Source organism: Heliangelus exortis, chromosome 18 (genome assembly GCF_036169615.1).
Source record: "Heliangelus exortis chromosome 18, bHelExo1.hap1, whole genome shotgun sequence".
Lineage (NCBI taxonomy): Eukaryota > Metazoa > Chordata > Aves > Apodiformes > Trochilidae > Heliangelus > Heliangelus exortis.
In genome coordinates, this window is record NC_092439.1 from 10,937,983 (window position 1) to 10,964,642 (window position 26,660).

At 35.8% G+C, this 26,660-nt stretch overlaps 1 protein-coding gene across 15 annotated transcripts in view; it reads right to left on the reverse strand.

The window, feature by feature from the left end:
* The window catches only part of SOX6 (SRY-box transcription factor 6), a 329,755-nt gene that overhangs the window by 188,197 nt on the left and 114,898 nt on the right, over positions 1-26,660 (reverse strand). For all 15 annotated transcript variants that reach the window (XM_071762378.1, XM_071762369.1, XM_071762370.1 and 12 more), the window contains 2 exons: positions 25,389-25,632; positions 14,738-14,948 (listed from right to left, as the gene is read on the reverse strand). In XM_071762378.1, coding sequence (XP_071618479.1) covers positions 14,738-14,948; positions 25,389-25,628 — 451 coding nt within the window. In that variant the 5' untranslated portion in view covers positions 25,629-25,632. The remainder of the gene's footprint in view (positions 1-14,737; positions 14,949-25,388; positions 25,633-26,660) is intronic.

Consider the following 26,660-nt stretch of genomic DNA (forward strand, 5'->3'; position numbering starts at 1 on the left):
CATATTTCCACCTCAAAACAGACTGGTCTCCTTTTCTCTTATTTTCTGTTCTTTGTTTTGTTTTCATTTCTGGCATCACATCAGCAAGCATGCAGTGGAATTATATCCCAACACACTCTTACCAGAGGGAAAGACACATGCATCTCAAAGGATGCAAACACACAGTGCTACCATGGTACCTTAAAAGTGGGTATCCAACTGGTGCTCCATCTGTCAGCTGCAAGACAGCAACAGGTAACCAGTAGTAATATTTTATTACTCATACTAAATTGACTTCACCAAGGAGATTAACTGCATTGTCTTCCACTACAGATGAGAAATATAAACCAGTTTGAAACCAGTGAATAACAGTGGCCACAACATTTACTGATCTGTAAACAGTGTCATTACAAATAAAATTTCAACTGAACCCTCTAGATTTTAGTTATATAGTTTATAGTTATATAAACTCACATAATTTTGGATACTTTGGTATGTTACAGACAAAACTAGAGGCCCTCTGTTCTAGAAACAGATTTTATCCTGGTATAACCCTATTAGTGGCCTAATTTTACATGGGCTATGGTAGTATGATACCATACATAAAATTCTTTTATCTAAGAATTTTCTAATGTTTGTCAATCCCCTTAACAAAGATACTTCATAACTTGTGTTCCATCACTTATTTAAAGTGTCACTATGGCTTATTTTAATGTTTATTTGGAAGTACCTACCTACTTTCTGTTTATGTGGAAATACATACTTCTGGAAAATTATTTTGAGCTTTCCTTCAAGAAAGACTGATATGTGACACTCTAAATGTCTAATCAAGATAGCAAATGTAAGATATTTTTTCATCACATAGAAGTATTCTACTCTATCTTAAGATAGTCTGGATTCTGAGGAAGAATCTCCAGCAGCAAGCACCTAATGTCAGTATGTATGGGCAAAAACGTTTTGTTTGCACTCACGTAAAGGGAAAGAAAAGCATACTGCTTATTAATATCTACTGAATTGTTTAAGAGGATTTTTAAGATACAAGTTAAAAGAATTTCATAATTTTGATTTCTCCTTTTCATTTAATAGTAGACATTCATTAGGACCCACACACTGTAATAAATTATAATAATTTCAAACAAGAATTAAATTACTAGGTACCTTGTGAAAGAGCCATTTTTCCTTAGGTACCCTGTAATCTAACTGTCAGATTTAAAATCTATTCCCAATCAACTCTTCACAACATTCACATTTATTCATCTATGCTAAATTAATAAAAGGTGTGAATAATACTGACAAAATTGATCATTATTGTTCATGCAGATTTAGAAAATTATAAGGTAATCTAAAATATAAAAGGAATTGAGGGAAACTATTACAGTTCTTATAAATAAATTCATCCTTTGCTATATTCTTTTTAAATCAGAAGTCTTCAACAAGAATTTATTCAGATTGTCTAGCAAAGCTATTTAATAAATTGCACATTTTAGTATACAAGTACTTTTTTAGTTCAAAAACTATTTAAAGTTTATGATGACTCTAATGCAAAATGAGGATTCACCCAAAATCTTAAAAAGTAATGCTGAAATACCAAAAAGGCTACCCAACATGAGACTGAATACATATTTTTGGTATGTTGAGCCTAGGATACACTTAAATACCTTCCATTAGGTCCTAAGTGAGCTCAGGTAACACAGAAGTAAATGGGAATTGAGGTCACTGAGAATCTCTTGGAATCCAGACCTGACAGAGTGTGGCAACTCTGAAAATAAAAGGGTGAGTGTCCCTCCCCTTTTTCTCTGTAAACAGATACAAAAGGGAACAGCACTCTCCAAGGAATTGAAGGTGTTACACAATCATGTGTCCCCATACACAGACTTATCAGCAACCAGAAGGAAGCCCTGGCTATTACTACAGTTCTACATAAACCCAAAGACAATGTCTATATTAGACTATCCTGTCCCTTGCACATTTGCAGCAATTCCTCCCATCTAACCTCGCTGACCCTCTCCCCCCTAACGGGGATCCCTGCAGATAAAGTAAAGCATGTCAACATCTGTTCCCATTCACACCGATTTTAATTTACAAAAAGAGCTTTGCTATTTTCAGAACAGGCTCCAGAGCACAATGACAGATTTAAGGCCTTTAATGGGGTTGCATTTTGAGTGTGTCAGCGTTTCATACTCACCAGGACTGGATTCTAAGGGGCTGCACCAAAGGAAGCTGCGGGGGGTTAGAAACCACCAGAAGGGTGTTCTCCTCACTAGCCCACTATTTACCTATAAACCAGCTGACAAAGTTTTCATGTCCTTAACAAACCTCTGTATTTGCAGCTTTGACCAGAATTCAGAGCCCCAGAGCACTGGTGATACAATTCCTTCTGCTTCATTCTATGCATTCCTTCTACCACCCCACACCTTTCTGAGACTCAGCATGTGTGACTGGGGTACGTTTTCTAAACTGCTTTTTCATGACATATGTCTCACTTGACTTGTGAAACTACTGATTTTTGTACAAGTAAAGCTAGGTGAAAGCTCTTTCTGGTTTTTTTATTCATTTTCCGAGGTCGTTTGTTTTTTGTAAAAAGCAGTCTTTGTTTTCTCCTGCTCTAATGTATTACAAATTTCACAATTGTTTACAAATAACTAAAAAGCATTTTTCTGAAGTTCTTTTAACTGTACTTTATTTACAGATTACCCTTGTAAATCTAAAGAACTTACACATTCTACTAGAAAGCTGCAGAGCAGGCAGACTGAGAAGATGACAGTTGTACAAAAACAATGCACAGAGCTTCAGGGAATTCATAGGGACTCAAAATAAATTTCTCCATCTCCACAAGAGGGTTTAGTTAGGTTTTTTTTTCAAGATATACAATATGAAGAACAACTTGGAGAAACAATGCACAAGTTGTGTTGTAATCACATAACAGCTAAGACATGAGCAGCTGAGCAGAAGGAAGATGGGCAGTGGAATGCCATACAGTAATCAGCACTGTTGACTAATCAGAATTTGAGACACTAGAAGGTAATAAGGGTATTGTAAAGAATGGCTTATTGAAGGAGCAGCTGTTTATGTGTAGCTCACTGTTTAAATGAGTTCCACTAGATGATTGCCATGGTATGTTTTGGTAAAAATGTTTTACTAAAAAAAATTTTTTAAAAATTAAAAAAAAAAAATCAGAAGTGCAAGTTCTGGGTATCAACACTGCTAGTATATTAATAGAAACAGAGATCTAGGTACTGAAGAACTCAAAAAAAGACATAAATTCAGTGGCCCAGGAAGTTAAAAGAGAATATTCATTACTTAGGCAAAGCCTAAATGTCATCTTTGTTAGCCTCCACCACTGAGTGTTGTTGCCATGGGCACAAGAGCTGAGGTGGTTATGAAGGGTAATAGACAAAGAGGAAAAAAAACAAGGGAAAGTATAACTACAAACAACTACAGAGACATTTTAAGACGTTCATATTTGCACTGGCAACCAACAAACACAATAAACAAATTCAACCTAATTTACAAAACAAGCCAATTTTAATACCCCTCCACATAAATACAGTAATAAAATAGTGCTATGATCTCAGCTAGGAAAATCTAATTAAATCTGTAAAAAAAACGAAAATAGAAAAAATAGTCAGAATCACACCAGTGAACGAGGCAACTCACCACAATTTTGGGACAATAATCATCTTGTTCAAATCTGTGTGCCATAGGGTTGTTCTACAGTTTTGTTTGTTTTCAGAAACCAACTTACAGTTTTCGTTTTAAAAATATCTTTGAAGTATTTGGAGCAGGAAGAAGACTGCCTAACAGTAGTGGAAATTTATCATAATCCATTATTTAAAATATTCTACTTTGGACAGCAAGGGCTTGGTAATATTTAAAAGCAGTCAGCAAGCAGTGGAAACTCTGGTATCTTTTGTAACAGTTCACATGTCAAACTGGCAAAGTGCCCACAGTGTACGGCAGAAAAATCTATTTAATGTCTGCCCCACAAGGCGACATGAGGCTTGATTGGCAGAAAGCAGAGAGTGGCTTTTGATCATGTGTCCTAACAAGCAGTTCCAGCTCCTGTCTCTTCGGCTGAACGGCTCCACATTACCTATTCAAACAGAAGTGACAGGCCACTGCCCTACTCTTTGGCTCTAGTCTCACGCAGTAGGAGCTATGCTGGAGACAGAGCCACTGATTAAATATATCACTTTTTCAAGACAAGCAGGTTGTCTGAATCAAAGTTGGACAGAATAGACTCAACATTATTAAAAGAGGATATAAAACTGGAGTTGAGTGATGTTAGGCCAGTTTGTACAGCCTCAGGGATTCACAGACTGACAAGGGGAATAAGGAACAGCAGAACTCATAAAGCAGGGTCAGAAATTAGCTGTGACGCCTTGGCCATTTTCCCATCACTTCAGGGCCACTGTGCTTCAAATCCTGTAGTCTCTTTTTGGCCTTTTTTTAATGATTTAGTGAGCTTGGAGGGGGGACTTAAAAATCATTAACAATCAAAAGTTGTAAATTGCAGTTTTATAATAAGAGATAAAATCTGAGCCACATTTGGCCATGATACACAGTGTTTTCTAATTAGATTGGGGCTTTTTCCTTCTAGTCTCATCAGCCAAATTATTGTCATCAGATAATTTGTCAATACACTACTAGCTACCCTTGCTTTAAGCAACAACTTAAAGCTGGGGAAAACGGCTGAGTAGAGATACTTATTATATTGCCTTGTTAGTTCATTAACAAATTGGTTTGATTTTTCAGGCTGTATGCCTGGCCACTGCTGTGTTATCTGGTACACAGACACAGGCAACAGACATGCTGTCCAGTCATTATAGCACAGAAACAACAGACAGACTGAAATTTGAAGGAACCAATGCTCTCCAACTAAATTTTGAATTACAAGAATAACTGCAGATGTAACAAAACCTACTAATAAAGCTACAAGAATGGTTTTTAAGCATGCTGGAAACTGAGTAAGCTAGGTAAATGAAGCTTATTTTAATTAGCGATGCAAGTGCATACCAGATCTATGAATTACTTCTGAATTATTCAGCGTTCTGTACTAAAAGATAAAATTCCGATATAAAATCTAGACAGATTCTTTTCAGAGCTACTCCTGCAGTAATTCCATTGAAATTAATAGAGTCACCTCAGGAACAAACTTGGTTCAATATTTATTTTTCACTATGGCAATGCTTCTGCCATTTTAACAAGCCTTTGCCCAATGTGTTAGTTGTTGTTTCACTGTAAATATTTACAAGTAATCTGCTTGTTACATATTTAAGATATGATAAGGGCTGCTAAAACCTACAGAGAACCAGAGCTGTTTTAAACATTAAAAATGCAGGTAAATTTGAAGATAGAGTACAAAGAGCCTAACCCTCTTCTCATGCATATCTCTTAACACATAAATTGTAGCTGTAAATACAAATAGCATTCAGGCTTAAGGTGGTGTCAGCCTAACAAGAAATTCAGTACAGAGCTCTCAATGTCTTTGGTGCCACCACAGGCATTCCAGACTAGTGTTCAGAGTTTCTCCACATGGTTGAAAGAGCCTGCTTGCTCTTTCAAGCTTGCTAAACATTTTCAAGCAAGCAAAAGACAGAAGAATATTCAATATGATTTTTTTTTTTTTTTTTTGGTTCAGTGAAGATCATGATTCACCCTAGAAGGTGATGTCACATCAAGTTCTTTAGGAAATGTGAGCCGGCAGCAGTGCGTTCGTGTCAAAATATGACAAATGGTTATGTAAAGCATTAAGTAAAACAGTTAACAAAAAGGAAGATGAAAATAAATACACATTCATACTTAGGGCACTGTGCCCAGGAACTCCAGGCACCTATGTACAACTAAAAATATATTATGATTAATAAAAGAATAGAGCTATTAGATACATTGCAGAATGCTAGGCTGCAGAACAAGGCTTTACTGATTGGCAGACTATGTTAGACTGACCCAAGCCTGCAGCAGAGTGGGTCAGAACACAGCATGGCTGAGTGGAGCTAACTGCAGATGTTTAGGCAGTACTTGCCTTCATAACTATTTAACAAGGGCTACTGCACTCATTTTTTCATTAATATGATCTGAATTCTACAGAAACACCAGTTTTTGTTATGTTTTTTTTATGTTATTAAAGTAAAACAGAACTGGGAGGATTTTGACACATCAACAACTATTAACACTTGCTGCATTTTGGAGATCAACATGCCAATGAGTAAATAAGGAAGAAGCCTGGCTAAAAATGGAAATCAAAATCCAAATACACTTGTGAAGCACACAGACATGTAGTTAAGAAGACTGAATCACCTTTTCCTTCTGTTTTTGCCCTTTGCATTCCTCAGCTATGACACTAGGAAGTGAGAACACACATGCAGAGCTGAAATTCAAGCTGCATAGGTGGAGAGAACTCAGACAGGGCTTGAGCACACTACCTTTGAAGTTCATTATACGACCCTTCTTCACTTTAAAGGTACCAGATTAATCTTACAGTGCAGAACTAAAGGCCTCAAACTATATTTGAGGCCACATCTGTGGTGCTGAGGGTTTTCCAGTATGAGCAAGACAAGGGCATACTGGAGAAAGTCCCAGCAATGGGCCACAAGACAACCAAAAAGATTGAAGTCTCATATGAAGGGGGGATGAGAGAGCAGTAAGCATGTAGCCTAGAGAATAGCAAGCTCCAGTGCATAATAGATAAATATCTGATGGCAGCAGTAAAGAATACAGACCCACACCCTTCTCAGTGGTGCCCAGTGACAGGCCCAGAGGCCATGGGCACTGATGGAAATACAGGAGATTTCCACGAAGCATAAGCAAAACTTTTCCTATTGGAAGCATGATCAATCAGTGACCAGGTTGTGGAGTTACCATCCTTGTAGATACTCAAAATGTGTGACAACGCTGATGTGACACAGCCTTGTGCAAGCTGTTCTAGGTGAACCTGCTCCAAATGGGAGGGCTGGACTGGACAATTGCAAGCAGTACCTTCCCACCTCAGCCAGCCTGAGGTTCTCACTTGATGTGACCAACAGCAAATTAAGTGCAGGAGAACATGTATATATTATCACTGATATAAACACAGTAATGTTCTTTTATGTATTGGCTGTTACACTTGAAAGAAGCAAGCTGCCTTTAATTATGACATCCGAAATTTTATGAAGATTAATTGAGTTCTTTGTAAAAAGGATAAACTCAAAATCCTGTCTCCTCCCTCACATTCTAAAACATTTTAGAAGATTTCCAAATTTTTTAAGCTCAGATTCTTCTCATTGCAAATTTCAGGGAAAATAAAAATATTTTAAAATACCTAGATAAAGTACTATTTTAAATGGAAAAAATGAACTAGGTTTTTTTCCTAATTCCTGCTTGTATTTAATAACACACAAAAGTAACGGTGACATTAAATGGATTAAATAGTCTCCTTAACATAATATTTGTTTGGGCTTAATTAGCAATGCTGAAGAGTAATCTTAATAATTGTTTGTCATTTCCACTGGCAGCAGGTTTCCCTCACGAAAGAAGTAACATCTCTGAGTTTCAGACCAATACCCAGAGGTGAGAGGGGCTGCTCTCTGTGTTAGATGAACGAGAGAGCCCGAGCACGTAGCTGCCTCGTGTAGCCAGGCAGTGGCTGCCTCTGCCTCTCTTGTGGAAACCAAATAAAGTTGTCAAAATTATTTTAAAGTAATGATAAGGTATCTAAACCAAATACTGTGTAGAAAAATAGGGAATATATCAGCATTTAAAATGTATATGCTGCTGAGCATTTTTACTGTCATTTCTTAAAGAAAAGCAGATCTAATTAGCTGTATCTGTAAAGTGCGTACCTAGCATTTTTATTATGTATTTTGCTTAGAGTTGACATTTTTATTCTGACAAGCACTGTCTGGAGAGCTCTCAATAAATAATACATTTACAAATTTCAGTAAATAAGCACTGGACACAAATCGTTATCCTTCCTTACAGCTGGCCCTCTCTAATAGTGCTTTTACAAGTAAGGTGACTATTCGGTCTAATGCAATACTCTCAGTGCTGGAAAGACATTTTCATTCATTACCTCAGTCACAAGCACTTAAAGCACTTTTAGACCCTGTTGCAAAACAGCAGGAATGGCAAAGCAAATAAGACCAACTAAAACTAAAGTTCACCACCAAAAAAACCTGAGGTCATTCACGCTATGGAACTTGGAAAATGCAATGGTATCCAAGATCAGTCACATACAGTCCCCAGCTTTCCCTCATATTTATAAGTTTCTATTAGCAATTTGAGGAAATATTGCATTCTAGGCCCTACTAATAACCTGATGACTACAAAATATGTTGCAATTCCCATTTTAAAGCATGATCTGTTCATAACATTTGTGTCACAGTACATCAGAAACCAATGAAGTTTGAATTTATTTTTCTGCTGCCAAGATCATGCAACTGAAGCAAAATTCCATATTTTTACAGCTATTTACTCACATTCTTCACCACAGAACCAATGTCAGTTGTTCCCATTCATAATGAACTTGCATTTCTTACTCTCCTAAGGAAAAAGCTGGCTTTGTAGGTACACTTTTTCAATAATGCTGTCATAATCCTAATAACCCACAAATAGCATCAAGGTAACACAGCTTATACAATCCTTAAAAGAAGACAAAAATTTAGAGGAGCATAGCACAAAAAATTATACAGAATTGAAGCACAGAGACAATTTATCACAGTGGAATAATTAAATGAAATTGTATCCAAGAGCAGACAGTGTCAGGATTGAGATGTACAGTGGAATCAAAGAAAAAGATGAGACAGCATCTGAAGGTGAGACCTTGGAACACATATTCACTGGATAGGAACTGGTTGGAATGGTCAGCAGATGCTGACACTGAGAAGATCTCAGCCTGTTTCAGCTTAATCTGTTCCTGTCTATGAGACCATCTATAGCTCAATGAGGAAAGCCTGAAAGTCTATTTGTTGTAATGAAAAGGATTTTAATTATCCCCAATATTCAGGGATGGATAAAGACATTTCCTCAGTGTAATATGAGCACATATAAATTGTGAAAGTAAACATCTACCCAAAAGTAGTTGAAAGATTCACAATAGCTAGAAGGGATGTCCCAGTCTTTGGAATTAAGACCTGAATTTGAGACTCTCCCCACATCAGGAGTTGAGCTATGAGCAACAATGTTCAGTAGCAAAGGCAACAATTTTGAAGAAGTGCCAGAGGTACAAAGCTTCAACAAGGAAACAACCTGCTCTGGGAAATACCACCTAGATAAAATGCTCCTACCTCTACCTCCCTGCCTGACGGTAACCAAGGTGTATTTTCAAGTTCCTCTTCCAACAGACCCTGTTATGAAAAATGCTGCCATCACACCCATGTGAAAAAGATGATGTCCATAATCTTTTCACTTATTCCTATATGTGCTTCATGATACCTATGTAAAAACCTGCCATAAGAAAAGCCTGTGCCATAAGAAATTTCAGAACAAAGAATACAGAAAGAAAACTTTCAAATGCAGCCCCAACTATAGGGCTTTTCTGTTTTTATTTTGGAAGCATGCTTGGAGCTTAGCAAATAAATTCTTCAGCCTCTATGTTACTACTTTTGCCTTTAACAAAAAGCAGGTAAAAAACATGTATTAGATTAACTGATTCTGAATTTTCTTACCAAAAATGTTTTTAAGATGAAGAAAGGGAAACCTGAGGGTGATACCTGACAGATGTGGCAAGGTCTTTCAAAGATAAGGAAAGGATTTCGAAGAAAGTGGCTTTTTTTCACAACTAAAGGAACTGTCTCTAGCTGAAAAGAACTCCAGTTACCATTTAAATACCATAGTTATCACAAAAATAGAACAGTAGTATTAATTATTTTTAACAATTAGTTTGGATAATCCTAATATCATTTAAAAGCCTTGGAACAGAACAAAATATCTGTAGCCATGAAGGAAACTTAAGTATAAAGAACGAGGGACAATAAATGGCAGGTGTATGAAGTCAAGCAGAGATCATGCTTTCAGCAGTGGAGATTGTGAGCACACCACAAGGCAGGTAAGTTGAACAAGCTGAATTAAATCTCAGTAAACTTCTGAAAAACCTTAAAAAATATTAATTGATCACAGACAGACCAGATATTGGTCTAGACCTGCTCCAAAAAAAGAGGACTCCTGACATGTAATGTCATCAACAGTTGTGCTTAAAGCTATACCAGACAACTAGTATATAAAAATGCCTGAACTCTGTCTGTTCTCAGCTGTGGGAGCCTTAAAACTAAACCACTCCATTCTTCTAACACGATATAGCACACAGATTCCACTAAAACAGCAAACAAACAAAAAGGCCTTATTTTTTTATATATTTTTAGACATAGTGTATATCACTGTGAGTTACATATATCCCATAGAGAGCACAAACAGGTGCACACGACATAGATGGAAATTCAATAATATACTGCTCTTTATATAGATGTTCATTATTCCAACATGCATAAGTGAAAAATCTTTGATCTCTGAATGTTCAACTGTGGTCTTCAAGGAGGAAACAAGAATGGGAAGCAGTTTATAAAAAGCTTGTCCTAGAATTCTGAACTGAGTTTGGCTGAAAAATGATACTGTATACATTGCTCAGAATCAAGGTCAAAAGTGAATTAGGAATCCAGGCCCTGAGTAATGAGGGCTTAGCACTTAGCAGAAATGACATGCTCAGTTTCCAGCTCACAAGTGCCAGCTGACCTGCCAACCTAGCATTCCAGATCCAAAAGGGGGAAATCTGCTCTCCTAGCCCCAGACAAGATGTGTACTACTAATTATTGCTCTTAGACAATTATAATGAAGTACAGTAGGATAGTTGTTTGGAAAGCAATTCTCAGCCTAGAATCCAGGCAGCCCAGGCAATGTAAATCTGTCTCACAATAGAATTCTAAGCAATATTCTGAAAGAAATGTATTTTGCTGAAGGAGGATAGTAAGGGAAAGAAGCAATTTGACCGTACTATCTAACATAAACTCCTCATCTGAGCTGCAAAGAGGTTTAATATTGTACTGGAAGATAATTCCATAGGAAAAAAGCCAAAACCCAGTAAAACAATCCTTCTATTCACAGAAAAATTAATAATATTAATATATTAAAGTTATCCAAGAGGCTCTGGAGTCTAGTGTGTTAATTAAATTAGACACCTGTTCATTTCTGACCTCTTATGTCTTATGAGAACACATGTCAGCAAAGTCTTTACATACTCAAATTAACTCTAAATATTTGTAGCATTCCTTTGTCTTTTTTTTTTTTCCAGTTACAACTTTCACATCAATTTTCTCACTTCCAAATCATTACAAATTAGGACACAGACATGCCTTACTACAGAAAGCATGCAAATACTGGACCATGAAGTAAAAAACATTGTTTATCCTGTGATGCTGGTAATCTTTGTTCAAACTGCAAAATAATGCTAAAAATTTACCTAAGGTGCAGTCATTTCTGTATTACTCGTGTTCCCAGTATTATACACAAGACATGACACTGGCTGAAGTACTATTATTAAAGAGAGATTAAAACAGCTGTACATTATGCTGAAGCACTCACTCTTTCCTTTACAAACAGACGGTCCTGGATTACAAGCAGCACTTGACCATTTAAATCACTACAACAACCAGATTTAACCAGCTGGGCCATATTCTCTTAGGCAATGCCTGTTGACCTCCTCAGTCACAGCTGCTCTGATGAAATTCTCATTAGGCAACTTATTTTCAGAAGCCAAAGGACTCTGATTAAACATATCTATTTAACTATGATAAAGTATTTCAGTATACATTTCTTTTCCAATGTTATGAGGTACAACACAGATCACAAGTAGCATATACAAGCATGACAGACACCTAATATCTGAAGGTACACCACAACATATTGAAGTATTTGAAAACAGCAACTCATATTACTCAAATTCAGATCCTAGAGATGGACCAGAAAATTCCTATAATAACATTCAAAAGACTTGTTGTGGTACACATGTGGGGGTTAGAGCAGATGACCGGAATTCTTGAGTTCTTTATTTCACTCTAATTCTACAATTAGCTTGACATATGACTGCATGCTAGCCCAATTCCCACAGCTATGTCAATGATCATGGAGCTCCTCCCTATGAAAAATGTTAACGTGTACCATTAATTCATTCAAAGGAGTGATGCAAGACTTAAAACTCCACACAGCAGAAATACATGTATTTTTCCCATTACAGTCATTAAAGCAACTACATTTATATATTTATATTCTTGTAATATATTCTATATTATTTTTATATATTTTTATATATTTACATTTGTAGTATGATATATGTATTTACTAAAAAAGTCAGCAGGTGGTTTTCAATTTGGGTGAGGAATTTTATGACAGAACAGGACTTAATACTCAAAGGGGTCTTCAACAGAACTGGCTGTGTACCATTATAAGAAGAGAACTCCATAGAAACCTATTTTAAAGAAGAGATGTTAAAGATCATCATGCATGGTACATGTGTGATTAGGCTATTAATTATGTGGCTTAAAAGGGACTTTAAGATAGCAAAGCATTTTCATATTATCAGACCTCATTTCTCCAACTGACTCAGTGCAGAGTGAATTGGAGCACCCACAGTCACATGAAAGATCAGTCTTAAAATAATAATTATTTTTAAATGTTATTTCATTCAATTCAACTATAGAGAGATTACTTCTTTTTAATTCAGAGAAACTTCTGAATACTGAAAAATGTATTCAAACGTCTCATAAGAATTTAGTATTTCTACTCTATACTAAACTACTGAATATAAGTGCAACACTCTGAAGAATTTCCAATCTTTGTATTAATGATTTTTCCATGTTTATATAGTACTAGTCCCATGTCCATTAATTATTTTCTGTAAAATGGAAGTGATCTTTTTTTCTACAGAATATGCTGGATGGATTGACATGAAGATACGGTCAATTAACTGAACTCTCAGCTGACTTTAGAGTAGTTTTCCAGTGTAATGTGGTCTATAAAAGATTAAGATTAAATATTATTTTATAGATCAGAAATTACCTCTATTTCATAGCTGGTGATAACATACAGCATGGAAGGCTCAGACTCTTACAGAAATCTCTCCTCTGTACAAATACCACTCCTAAATCAACTACTGTAAACTAATACAGATGAAGGGAAGGAAATTCTCAAGAATTCATAAAAAAAAATAAGCTACAAAATGCTTGAAACCTTACAGTAAAATATTATGTTTAAATTTTCAGTGCATATTTTTATTAGCATAATCCTGAAATAGTCTTAGCTGTGGTGTCACTATAATCAACAACTTGTATACAACTTGTATAGTCCTGCAGAAAAGTATGAGCCAAGACCTTTGCTTAGCATGGAGTGTCAAATGACTATTACTGGCTGTAAAAAAAAAAAAAAACAACAAACCCTGCCAACATAACATTTAAAATAGTCTTCCTAGTCTAGCCACCAAACCTAAGAAAGCAATTTTTAAAAGAGTGATCTTTGCAGCTGAAAACAGACAGATGGTAGTAAAGAATCTGGGACACTCTCTCTTTAGAGATGTTTCACCAGATTCTAAAAGGACACCTATAGAACACATTTATCTATGTGCTGGCATTTAAGAATTGTGCCAAGAAATCTGAAAGCCTACTGCCATCCCTGTATGATTTTATCCCCTATTTACACGTATTATTGGTATCAGTATACATCCCCATTGCTACCTGGAGCCAAGAGTTCCTAAAATGCATTGTTTGAAGTGCACTGTGAGCATGCCATGAAATTGAGAAGGTAAAATCATTCTGAGCTCATTCCCATTTAAAAGAAAAAAGGGAGTTCTATTGCCTTGTCATTCTACTAGAGTACAAATATTCTTCCTGGGTTATTTTTAATGCCACAAAGCAACACCAGTAAAATAACTAACAGAATCTACAAAGATGCCTCCATGCCAGTTTATCTTTTTCAAAGATTCCTGCTCTCACATCTTCCCTGTTTCAAACTCATGTACAAACTCACAAACCAGAAGATATTGCTGCTAAATCAACAAAAACTCCATTTTACTTGACATGGGGAGATAGTTTCCTAGTGGACCCTGACAGTCTGCACAGATACACTGATAAACTCATTCTCCAGTTCTGTATAGCTGCTATCAAGGCCAAATCTTAGCAAAGTCAATGAAAATATCTGAACAAAGACTGAATATGTAAACTGTCTTGCAGCTCAAAGATTTGTCCTCATTTTTATCTCTCCCTTTTAACACTTGCAACAATATCTGAGCAGATTCTAAAAAAAAAAATAATTTGTTCAGCAGCAACTCCAAATATATAGGTCAGAGCTAGGTAGCCTATACACTATTTCCCGTTCTCCTAGCCACAAGTGCTGGGTCATTAAAGTGATGAAAGGTGAGAATTTCTAAGGCAAAATAAACCAGTTCATGTTTAACTCATTCCTGTTGTTTGAAATAAACATCTATCTTTTAGAACAAAAAGAAAAAATACTACTGTAGAATATCCCTTGCAACTCTACAAGCAGTTTAGAATTCAACATAATGCTTGTTTTGACCCACAGACAACCAAGACAATTTAGAAAGTTTTTTAAAAATGGTATTTTAGTCTAAAATCCCTCATGGATCTCAAACTACCATTTCCATGGTAACCTGTGAATAATTTTAATCTAGCTTTTGCCAACTACACATTTTCACTAGCTCTTGCTATCCAACATATTCTATATGCCATAAAAATTGTGGGGTTAGGGGGTGGGGAAACTATTGGTCTTATCCAACACATACCTTCTTGCTCAGTCCTGGTCATTTCTTCTAACTTCTTCTGCTTCAGTGTGTCTACCACATCTGCAAGGCTTCCTTTGCGGCGTTCTGGGGTTCCAAAATTAACACTGCTCATGAGCTCACTGCGGTCACGACCTCCTTCGTCGGGCTTGTTTGGTGAGGTAGAGGTATTTCGGAAGGAATACAAGGAACATAACTTATTACTCTCTGACTCCTGCAAAGAAACAACAGTGAGACAAAGTAAAAATATAGGCTATCTCAAACAGGTAAAAGTTGAAAGCATTATTTACTAGTCTGTAATACTAAAGAGCCTACATGTATATTTTTCGGTTTCAATGCTTGATAGGGGCTCTTTTTTCCCTTAAGGCAAGGCCTCTCTGTGCTTTTAACAATTGTTCTTCATGCCTGAGATACCACTCATAAGGATTCAACTTGGCAGAAAAAAAAAACATTTCAGCACTTATTTCTATGAATGTGTTAAGCTTTTACAGTTTCAGTTAGTTCCTTAAGTAAGGGCAATACATGTAGCACTGAGAGACAAAACACAGGCAAGGACAAATTACACCTGGACTGAACCACTGCTAAAGAAAAACAAAATAACTTTAAAACCAGAAAAATAGTCAGGCCAAGAATGACTGAGGAGTAAATAATCTAGTTCACAGCTCAGCAAGGCTTATGGAAAGTTTCTACCTATGCTCATTCACTGCTCCTTAAGTTCAACACTTCTCCTAAGGAATGATGGTTAAAATGCTCCTAATATATAAAAGGAGATGTTACTTTCCCAGATAACATAGATAAGGAGCAAGGAAATGAGTTTATTGAAGAACAAGTCATGGATTCTGGTATAGGTATTGAGACTACAGAGAAGGTGTATTTGGTTCTCACTACAGAGAAGTGAAGTTGGTTCCCATCCCTTGTCAAAAGATAAAACATGGTATTCAAGCTATAAACAAGCAAACAAATAAAACAACAACAACAGGCATAAAAAAATTATGAGAAATGCCAGTTCTCCACAGTTTCATGATAACACCCAGCAGTCAAGCCCTTCATGAACTTCTCTGGCTAAGACTCCCCATTCTGCCAAACATAGATGCAATATTCATGAATCTCCATTTTCACTATTTCAGCTAAAAAAAGCAAATATTCTTCATTTTGAAAACACTAACCATCAACATGAGACAGAAGTCTCCTTCAGTTCTGAATGGATCTGTGCAACCTAAGAGAAGGAGCAACAGTGAGCAAGTGTGGTACCTAAGGACTTTGGACTGCATAGAAAGTGGTGGTGACAAAGTGTCATGAAGCACAGCAGCATATGATCAGTTCAGCACTGTTATTGCCACTGGATAGGGAGGCAGCATTTGCTGGTGATGTTGAAAGTGTTATTTATTCACTAAAGCAGCAAAACAGAAGACACTATCACATCCTAACAGTAGCTGCACCCATTTCAGCACAGGAGGAGTGACAATGGGTTTGTAAACAGAGATGGAAAGAGAGGTGACATAGAACATTTTTCCATCTGTCGAACATTAAAGATTTGACATTTCAGCCATTTGTATTCATTAAAGAATCAAACATTACAAAGGACAATATCTTAGACAAACCAGGTACAGAGATGAGTTTATTTAGTTGCCTTAGAAAAGGAAATCTTTCTGTTCATCTTTTTCTGAAATATACTTTGCATTTTTCTTAAAACTTAGTCTACGTTTCAATGGAGATGAATAAAGTAGTTTATATTTTTCAAAATTAAAATTTACATTTCTAGAATACATTTCCTCAATGAGGAATTAATATAACATGTAAGACCTTTCAGCACACCTCTTAATCTGACAAAATTATTTTTAGTATTCACTAAATTTCAGAAGTTACTTCAGGAAAATTCTTCAAAACCAGAACTGCTTAGGTTCTGTTCAAAGAAGATAAATTATTTACACTTTCTCAGAAGTTTCTGTTGGAAAGGGATTGAATAATAATTTTCTTGGCAGTATAAAAAGTATATTTTCTTGTATATTTAGATTCTAAAGATTTTAGTTAATTTTCCTATCAGTGGTCTCACTGGTTTTAACAGGATAAATGAGGCTACTGCTGTGATGTAAGTAAGAGTAGTGGAAGTTGAAGCAGTATTTTTCATTTCAGGAAGCTGATGTTTATAGCAATATCTGCAAACTGAATCATGAGCCAACTCACAGAGACTTTTATAAAGCCCTTTCACTTCCAAAATAAGAGCAAACACACCCCAAACGACAGTTCTATGGGTGAAAGATTGTAGGCTACAAAAATATTCAATACTCTTACTTCTTCCTCTATAAGGTCAAAGTACAAAATACGGGGGCTGCATTTAAGGGCTGAGAAGAAACATCACAGTTTGGGAACTCCACAATCATAAGGGGAGATCTGGCTTGGGACAGAGCTCTGTTTGAGATCCTTTTAAGGGTTAAGGACAGACCAACAATCTGGTGAGCTGGATTCTTTGTCTGGAGCCTTACAAGGGGGAGTGCACAAGGCTGCAGACATTAATAAAGAGAAGTTGCAACTGCTTTGTGGTGGCATTTATGTTTCATGTAGGGAGGACAGATTCTGCCTAAGAGAGAATTTCTCTGAAGGTAAAAAAAGAGGAACTTGGGAATTGAAACTGTAGGCTGTACAAAATCCTGATCACAGTGTTAGTTAGAAATGTAAGAATAACTCCTGTTAACTTTGATTAAAAGTTGACATCTGCAGTCCTACTCAATAGCCAGATACAGAATTGTTTCTCTAAGAGTTCAACTGAAATCACAGGGTGAATGGCCAAGAAGTAGAAAGCAAATATTACTAACAGAAAAATGTGTTAGCTGAATTGCTTATTTCCATGTGGATTAGGCTTTTCTGTTATAAAGGGATATTTATCTGTCTCTGCATTGAATGGGACACATGTAAACACCCCAGGAAAGTTGGATATCCAGAGTGGTTTTGATTCCAAGTACTAGAGGCATGCTGGCACTTGGAACTAGTCTGGAGTTAACATATAATGAAAGCAAATGTTTACAAAATCACTTCCAATCACTACATTAAATAAGGTTTCCCATTTTGAGAAACTTAATTAAATAGAATTAAGATGAATTATAAATCTAAGTGATCATTTCCAATTCTCATCTGATTAAAAAAAAAACCAAAACCAACAAAAGTTTTATTAAGAAAGATTTATCTCAGTCCAGGGCTGGAGAATTACTGCTATGAGCTATTGTAAAGCCTCAGCAAATTATGCTAGTGGGAGGGCAAATGGCAAGTATTGGAATAAAACCTCAAGTCTTTAACTCAGCATTTACTCTGACAAAACTTACACAGATTTCACTGCCAAAATATAGGCTGAATACAATCTGTAAAAGACTTGTATTTTGTCTCTGATACACAACTAAAAACCTCAAGCAGAAACAATACAACAGTAAGCACTAGTTCTAAGCCAAAAAATAATATTAAATTAAGAAAAAAAAAGAAAAAAAAAAAAGAAAATACAAAACCAACCAAAAAACAAAAAAACCTCAGGAAGGTAAATTTCATTTAGATCAAAGGATTAAAAATGAGATGATGTCATGATTTGGCAGACATGAAACGAATATGGCCTTATAAATAGTCCACTGCAAGGCTATATATCTTTGAAAGCAATAGGCAGGGTCTTTTTGTTTGATGCAAAATAGGACCACTAAATTGCAGTAACCCCTTCATATTCAGTTGTTGTAAGAAATGAAATGAATCCAGGTACACCAGCTCCCTTGGGTAGAGAGATTTTAGAAGGAGGATTTTATAAGGATTTTTAATTTTTCAACTATGTGATGTAAACCCTTCTCTTTACAAGTTAGGAAATCCATCAAAAATTGCTCCATTCCAGAATAGAAAATAACTTTAAATTTCTTAAATCCTCTGATCAATAATTTCTATATGGCAATCAACTCACCCACAAATGATATGCATAAATTTATGTGAGCTTTTGTAAGATTTAGATGCTAAGGATTTCCTTAATTATCCAAATACCATATGTTGTAACTCTCTTTGTTTAGGATTGGTAATAAATCACAACAATATTAAGGCTTTATGTCCTGGACTTGGTGAATGCTCTTATTAAGTAAAAAGTGTATGGACAACCATTTACAGAATGAATATTTAGACTTGTATTTTCATCTAAACTGAAATTGAAGATGCACTGTGATCAGTCACAGCTGATTAGCACTGTTTACCTTTTGGGTAAATAAAGACACATATTTTGTGATGAATGCTTGGCAGAAGCTGCCAAATAAAACAAGAATTGTGTGGCTTGGATATTCCAGACCACTTTGTATATATCCAACTTCCTCCTATTAGGTCGTCTTAGTTTTTCTGACTTATAACTAGATCCACTGTAAATATAAAAATAAAATTTATATTTATGTTTTTAGCTATATCAAATGCACACAGAAATCCTTCTCTGTATATAGTTGCATGACATGTATTACAAGCTTTATGTTTCCCTGTTAGCATTTGCAGAGGAATGCATGCAGGAAACCAGCCTGCTGCATAGAGTACTTGTATTTCTTTAAGGTAAACACTGATGAAACATTTGGAAGATTGAAATAAAAACAAGACATTTATGAGACATAAAGGTATCACATAAAACTGTTGTGAATTACAGTAACATTGGCTGAATCCCAGAACAGATAATCCTTATAAACATGCAGGAATGCTGTAAACTGTATATGAATGTCAGTGATACACTACATTAGGAGATTCATATTACACTTGGTGCTGCATAAGTCTCAGTCACTGGATTTTTCATGGCCTCAAAGATTAAAATAAATACATGTAGTATCTTTCCTTCCTCCATGAAGACGTTTTATATACACACTTTTATTATGCTGAACAAAGATACCAAAGTCTGGTTTTTCTTGAGCTGTCAAAGTACAAAAGAAATGCAAAAAGTCCTTGCACAGATGTAGTAAAGTGCTGGATTTTATCTTTTGGCAGGTGCTCAATATGCAGCCCACATAATCACATGTTAATGACTGGAGTGTGTTAATCAGCATGCATACCTGATTCCTTCTTGCCCAAGGAAAAAAAAATTAACAATTTAGAGCATGTTAATGCTTCTACTTTTGAAAAAATTCATGTTAATATACAGAAGTGAATTGAAAACTTTTCAGAAATTGGTTTGTAAAAAATAGGAAATGTTAAAATAAGAGGAAAAAATTACTACAAGTTTAGATGAACGTAAACTGCAACTCCTTCACAAAGAATTTAGGTGATGGTTAATTCTTTTTAAAAACAGCCAACCCTAGAATATAGGGAAAGGTTTAAAATATATCACGCATTGGTTAAAAAAAAAAAAAGTAGCATCAAAGTGAAAATGATACAAGTATAACACGCATACCAAAAAGTACAATTATGTGATTCTTCTTTAAATAAAGTCAGTTTTGTATTTCACAACTCCAATTAAGCACATTATCTTCTACACTTTTAGGGAATTTTATTATTTTTATTATGAAATGTAAACATCATTTTATGCTAAAGCCAGTATAAATCCTTGATCTTTCAAACCTTTAAACATGTGCTAAACTTTATCTTTGTAGGTAGACCTAATAAAATCAAGTTAAGCACATAAATGAATGCTTTTTCAATCAAAAAAACGTGCTTGAAAAAAATATTTCTACCTTTTCTGCAATAGATTTCTCACAGAAGTCTATCTTATGGAAAAATATCATATCGTCTGCTTTTACACACCCCTTATTTTAAGCCAAAACTTTGTAACCATGCAACTACATACAAAGGTATTTATCTCTTTAGTTAGATAAAAATACTGGTTCACTACCTGGCATGCAGAAATAATATCATAAGCCCAGTAGAATTGCTTTTGATTGTGACAAAACTCAGATTTGTACATGTAAATAACAGCTGCATGAGCAATCTAGCACATACAGAATTGCAGAGTTTAGGGCATTTATATTTGATGCGTTTTATATGCTCATATCCATCCTGTAAATGAACAGAAAATTTCAAAACATGTAACTGGGTCTACAGGTTCTGAGATTCTGAAGCCATGAATTAAAATAACAACGAATACACAGTGTTTAGCATGTGTAAACATTTTGCAGTGATCCTTCCTAAAAACCTGGGTTTATTTTCCTTAAAGGGTAGAACTTTCAACGTGAGAAGTTACCAAGGATGTGAGAGGGTGACAGGACTGCTTGGTTTACATAGTGACAATAATCACTGAAATAGTAAGGGCTGCAGAATACCACATATTTCTGCCTTTCTGATGCCAGTAGTTTTGCTGAAGCCATATAAAGTTAAATTTGATACTTGATGATATGAAATAATTTTAAAAGGAACAAATAGATGTGGCATGAAGAGATCTTCACTTTTTCTGCTGCATATACAAATCTGCTACCAGCCCTGCTGGGACACACATGCAGACACAGCGGAAAGATTTCTACTCTTCTGGAGAGAAGTCAACAAAGGACAAGAGAGTGGACATAATTATGAAATTGTGTAAAAGAGTTGTCATTTGAGATAAAATCCAATGAGATCCATTTCATTTCTAAACCCAAGCGGTCTCTGAAGGGTGTTACAAAATGTATTAGGAAATGCAGCATGTATCTAGAGATAATTAATTTGTATAGGTGTTTGTTTGCCCTCAGTCACAGGGAAGAAACACCCATCCTTCGGACCTGACTGTTGCTGTGGTTCCCTGTAACAGTCTCTCACTGCATCACTCCAAGTAACAGCAGAGTAAAAAGATGCTGGTGCCCTCATTCTCTGCATTCACACACTGTCTGTATCCCCTCTAAGCTGATGGGCAAGGAAAAGTAGAAGCAGTAGAAAAGGAAGAGTCCATCGTATGTGCAGTGAGAGGCATAATGCCTGTGAGTTCTTCACAAACCCTGTTTCCAGATTGTTATTTTGGGATTAGAGATGGGAACAGAATTTGCCTCTCTCTTCTTTTTACTGTTGGGGGGTGGAATTCTGTGACTGGGAGAAAGACTCCCCATTTCATTAGGTTAAAGCTGCTCAAATGCATTGTTCACATAGCACATATCTAGCCTCAATGCCATTCCTCAGAGAGGACCAGACCACTTGTCCATCTCATTTTGTACTTGTTGATGGTATTGCTTTCTTCAGAGAAAAAATATAAAACCTTCATAATTTAGCTTACAAGGCATTCAGAGCTCTGTATGAAAACGAGGATCATCGCCTGTTCTCCAGTGAACAAAGCACAAGTTATGATTCTCCATTTCCTTGCATAATGGGATACAGCAATTCAGTTACAATTAAATTTAGCAAAAGTAAATATTTTTGGCTTTCCCCAGTCTTCCACTCTCAGTCTGTTGTCCCAAGAGTGCCAGGTTTTGGAAGAAATCTAAAAATTTGACTGCATTACTTGTCTGCAACTCACAGGAGAAAGCAGAATAATTTCCTCATTATCTTAGCACCACTTTGCCCTCTTCCCTTCAGTTTACTGCAGCAAACTGATACATCCTTAGCCTAAACCAGATTTTATTTTCTAGTAGAACTACAGACAGCAATAAATACCCATATGTCCAGGTATTTTTATATTAAGCTACAGTTAGAAATACACATCCAATCTTTTCAGCTCAGCAATATGAAATTTCAGAAATCTTTTGGTTGTTTTACTTTCTCCCCACTGTAGCATCAAATCAGCGTAAGTCATTACAGGTCTGACGTTACAGTTGTTACACATTGCTGAATCTGTCAAATGAAAAGGGAGCACAAAGGGAATTTCCAAATGCAGCTGCTATTTCCCATTTGTTAAATCCTTTTATTACACCATATAAGTACACAGCTGGGAAATACTATAGAGTGGGAGTTAAAACAAAATATTTTGGCTTCCAGACATTCAGAATACACAAAGGACTCAGTGGAAAGCAGTGCCTGATATCAAAAGGGAGTGAAAGTTTGAAAACATTTCTAGCCAGTGTGTTTTTTTATGATAATACATAATGTAGTTTAAAGGTATCTTAAATTACAGAAAATGCTGCATACCATAAACGTTGGGAAAAAAATCCTCAACCTCTTTTTTAGCCAAATTACCCTAGTACAGCATCTTATTTTCATCAAAGATCTGTACAGCCCTCATAGCATGTTATGATGCATACTGTGTGCTGTCACGAATTCCAGTGAACTCCTTAGTAGTTTTAAGGGCACAAAGGGTGCAGGATTGTGCCCTTAATTAGGTACCACATAAAAGAAAATTCTTTTTTCCCCCATGTCGACACAGCATTCTTTGAATTTACTATCTTATAACCAGACAACACATATTACTGATGCATTTTAATGACAGTACCACTGTCTTTTACTTTTAGTGTAAATGGTATGAGCAGGTGCTTCTTCAAATCTGCTCTGAAAGGACCCATCTGGGAAAGGTCAGAAGCATTTACCTTCTGGGAATTTGTCTTTATTAAGTAGAAAAGTGGTCACTATCCCAGCACCTATCTCAAAATTGCCCTACCCACCTTCTGGAATTTGTCTTTCTGGAAAGAAACTCTGACTCTCCCTTAAAGGAGTATGAAATATTGGGAAACTTGCAGGCACCTTTGAATTCTTTTTTTTACAGGACTGCTTCCTGTTTGGAGACTGAAGTGTTTCAGAGAAATTTTATGAAGTTCACTGAAGTTTAAAGGTTTGCTCATGAAGGACATAAATAGGGGGAAAATAATAAAAAAGAACTAACAAGTTACCCCAAGTGACAGTCACTCAGGGAGAAAAGAGATTTTTCACCACTTCACTGTTGTGATTTAACCAGACATCTAAACTGTAAATACACTGGGACCTTCCTCTCTACATTCCAGGTCTCTCAAGCCCAACCAAACAGCATGCCTTAGGACTTCAGCTTCCAAGCCTTGCCAATTATAGTGTGCATTTAGAAATTTGCTCTCCATTGCTGCAAGTGTCAATCTCACTTCAGAGCACGACACATGAGGGCAAGTGGTCATACTGCAAGAGGTTCTGTCATTTTGGCTTAAGCACTACTCCAGGTCCAAGGAACAGCCTGAACCAAAACCAGATACCTTGAGGGACTACTGGAGGCTAGGAATTCCTTTCTCTCCAAGATACAGAGTCATTTTATCAATGTTATTTATATCCTAACACCAAAACCCCCAGAGTGCCTCTGAATGAACAGAAAAGTAGCTGATGAATTCACAGATTTATTCTTTCCATCAACAAACCTGATCAGTCCTTTCCAACCTGCATTCAGTTTGTGCTCCTGATAACATATGTGTTAAAACTATTCTGAGGTGCTTCCTGCATGACTTGGGCAAAAGAGTTACTCTACATCTAAAATGAGGTTCCATCTGAGAATTCTGGATAGAAGCCATGAATACAACTTACAGCCTACCTTGCCAGATCACTATCCTATAATAATTTTTCTTTAAAGCCATTTTTAAAGTTTAAATTTTGCTTTTTTCATATATTCATAGGCCTGACAAAGTTCTGCACTGGGTTAAATATTGTATTACAGATCAGGTAGAATTTTCCTGGTTTGGTTTGATCTTTTGAATCAATTGAATTTTGGAGGAAAAACAAAACAAAACAAAAAAAATGCCACACTATATGAAAAAAATAGATATTAATGTAGTGCTATTATTTAATTAATTCTAGAATTAATTAAATCTAGAATTATTTTTAAGCTCATTGAAAGATGCTGATTTGTACTTAAAAAAAAAAAAAAAAAAAAAAGAAAGAAAGAAAAAGACTTGTTGAAAAAAATCTGCCCATATACATTTAATAAAAATATGAAAAAGCAAGATATTCTTTTTAAACTAATTCTGTGAATTTAATGTCTGTAGAAGTCACTTTCCAGGGAGTCTGGAATTATGATTCTAAATTTATAGAACACCTGGCTGCTCCACATACCTTAATTCTGTTCCTGAGGAGCACATGCAAGGAAAATAAATTGACTGAGATGCTATGCCCATTCAGTCTTCATTTAATCTGCCCATTTATTGCAGAGTTTTGGGGATGCACAGACAGAATTACAACTGCAAAATAATTTTATCCACAGTGCTAAATCAAGTAGAGATAACAATTCTGATCATTGCTAACATCACCTATATAATCTAGAGCAGAAGAGCATGACAGTTACTCCCAAACACCTTTCCTCTCCCCAAAAAGTTATTTCCTATAAATAAAGCAGGATGTTATGTGTCACCTAAAATTCCTGCTTCTTTGTTGCAGTGTAAAGCTATAATATTCTTCAATTAGTGGGTCCTATTTCTGAGAAATGAGTAAAAAAATACATCAAAGTTTCTTCCTTCAGCACAACACTTTGCAGATGACTAACAGTTGTGAGCTACATCCTCCTGTCAGGAACTAATGCTTGAATATATGAGCCAGAAAGGTTATGACATAAATCAAGGAATGAATGAAAACATGATATACAGATGAATTTCCTTTCTGAAGGTGAACTAATCAAATGACCTCATTCATATAGACCTGTATACTTAAGAAGATTATACAATTGTAATTTACAATTACACTATATTGATGCTGATCTACTGCTAACACTGACAGTTTAGCATTTATAAAGCTTTCCACTCCTCAAGGACTTTACTGAACAAGTTTTTCAAAATGGAAGCGAAGAGTCCTTTACAATATTAATTTAGAAAGTCGCTGTGGAAAGTGTGAAACTCACCATTCTGTGTTGGGCTGAGATGACTCCATCCCACTCAGGATCTTGTTGGATGGTCGTGACCAGAGTTGGTAGCTCCTCGGAGTGAGGTTTGTTGTGCATGACATTATGTAGAGGCAGATGAGAGGCCGCATGCTGATCACTGTTGCCCTCTTCCTTGTCTCGTGATGCTAATTCCTGGGTCATTGTTTCCTCTCCATCAGCTGCACATGCAAATGGAGAGGTAGTCTGCTTGGAAGACATTCTTCTACAAAACAAGAAAAGCAGACAAAAGACATAGGTGTTTAATGAAAAAGTCAAGCTCAAAAGAGTCCTCTAAATACACCAGACTTGCCTACAGTAGTTTAATCACACGCAGTCTACAAAAGTACTTTAAAAGTATGAGTTTGGACAATCTAGATCTAAAACACAGAGACAAAGTATACTCTGATGATAAGTCAAGGTCAGGGATAAGCTATAAGATGTCATTCTATTCATTTGGACTTGACAAACAAAATAACTTTCTCCAGTCATAACAAATTAGTGATTTTATTGGTATTTTCATGCAGCTTTTGCATAGGAGTTCCAGCCTTTAAACTCTTGCATGAGCAATATGAAGGTTATAAGCAAAACATTCACATTTTACCCAGGTTTTACCTTTTGGAAAGTGTTTTGAGAAGTTCATGTGAAAAGGATTCTAAAACTGAATGGTTTTATTACATGGGTGGACAATATCTAAATAATCTTTTACAGTTTGAATTAAACATCTAAAATAATTCTGTTACATTTCATAGTAGGCATCAAGTATAGGATATAGCTCACCAAATTACACTGAATGACTTAAAAGTATAATGAATGAATGCATTGATTTATGTTAAATGTATTTTTCTAATAATGGCTCCTTACTACCATCTCGTATGCAAACACAGCTTTCACCACACTTTCTGCACTGAGATGAAAATATAACTGACTTCAAGTCAAAATCTGAAAACACTTTGTTGGAAATTTCTAATAGGATTAACTGCAACTGTTAAAACAATCATTAATAAACCTGTAAGAGCACAGCTAAAATATATTAGCTATTTTCCCAGGTTTTCATAACTTTAGAATATCCTTGACATTGAAATTGCTGAGAAACTGAGGAATAAGATCTTCATCTTAATTGCTTTTTAACAATAATTGATTTCATACTATTTCTTAAAAAATGCACAAATCAGTTAACATAGGAAACCACATGAGCATTTTTCAAATTAGCAAATCATTAACTTGCTAGTACTGTTTCTACAGACAAATAAA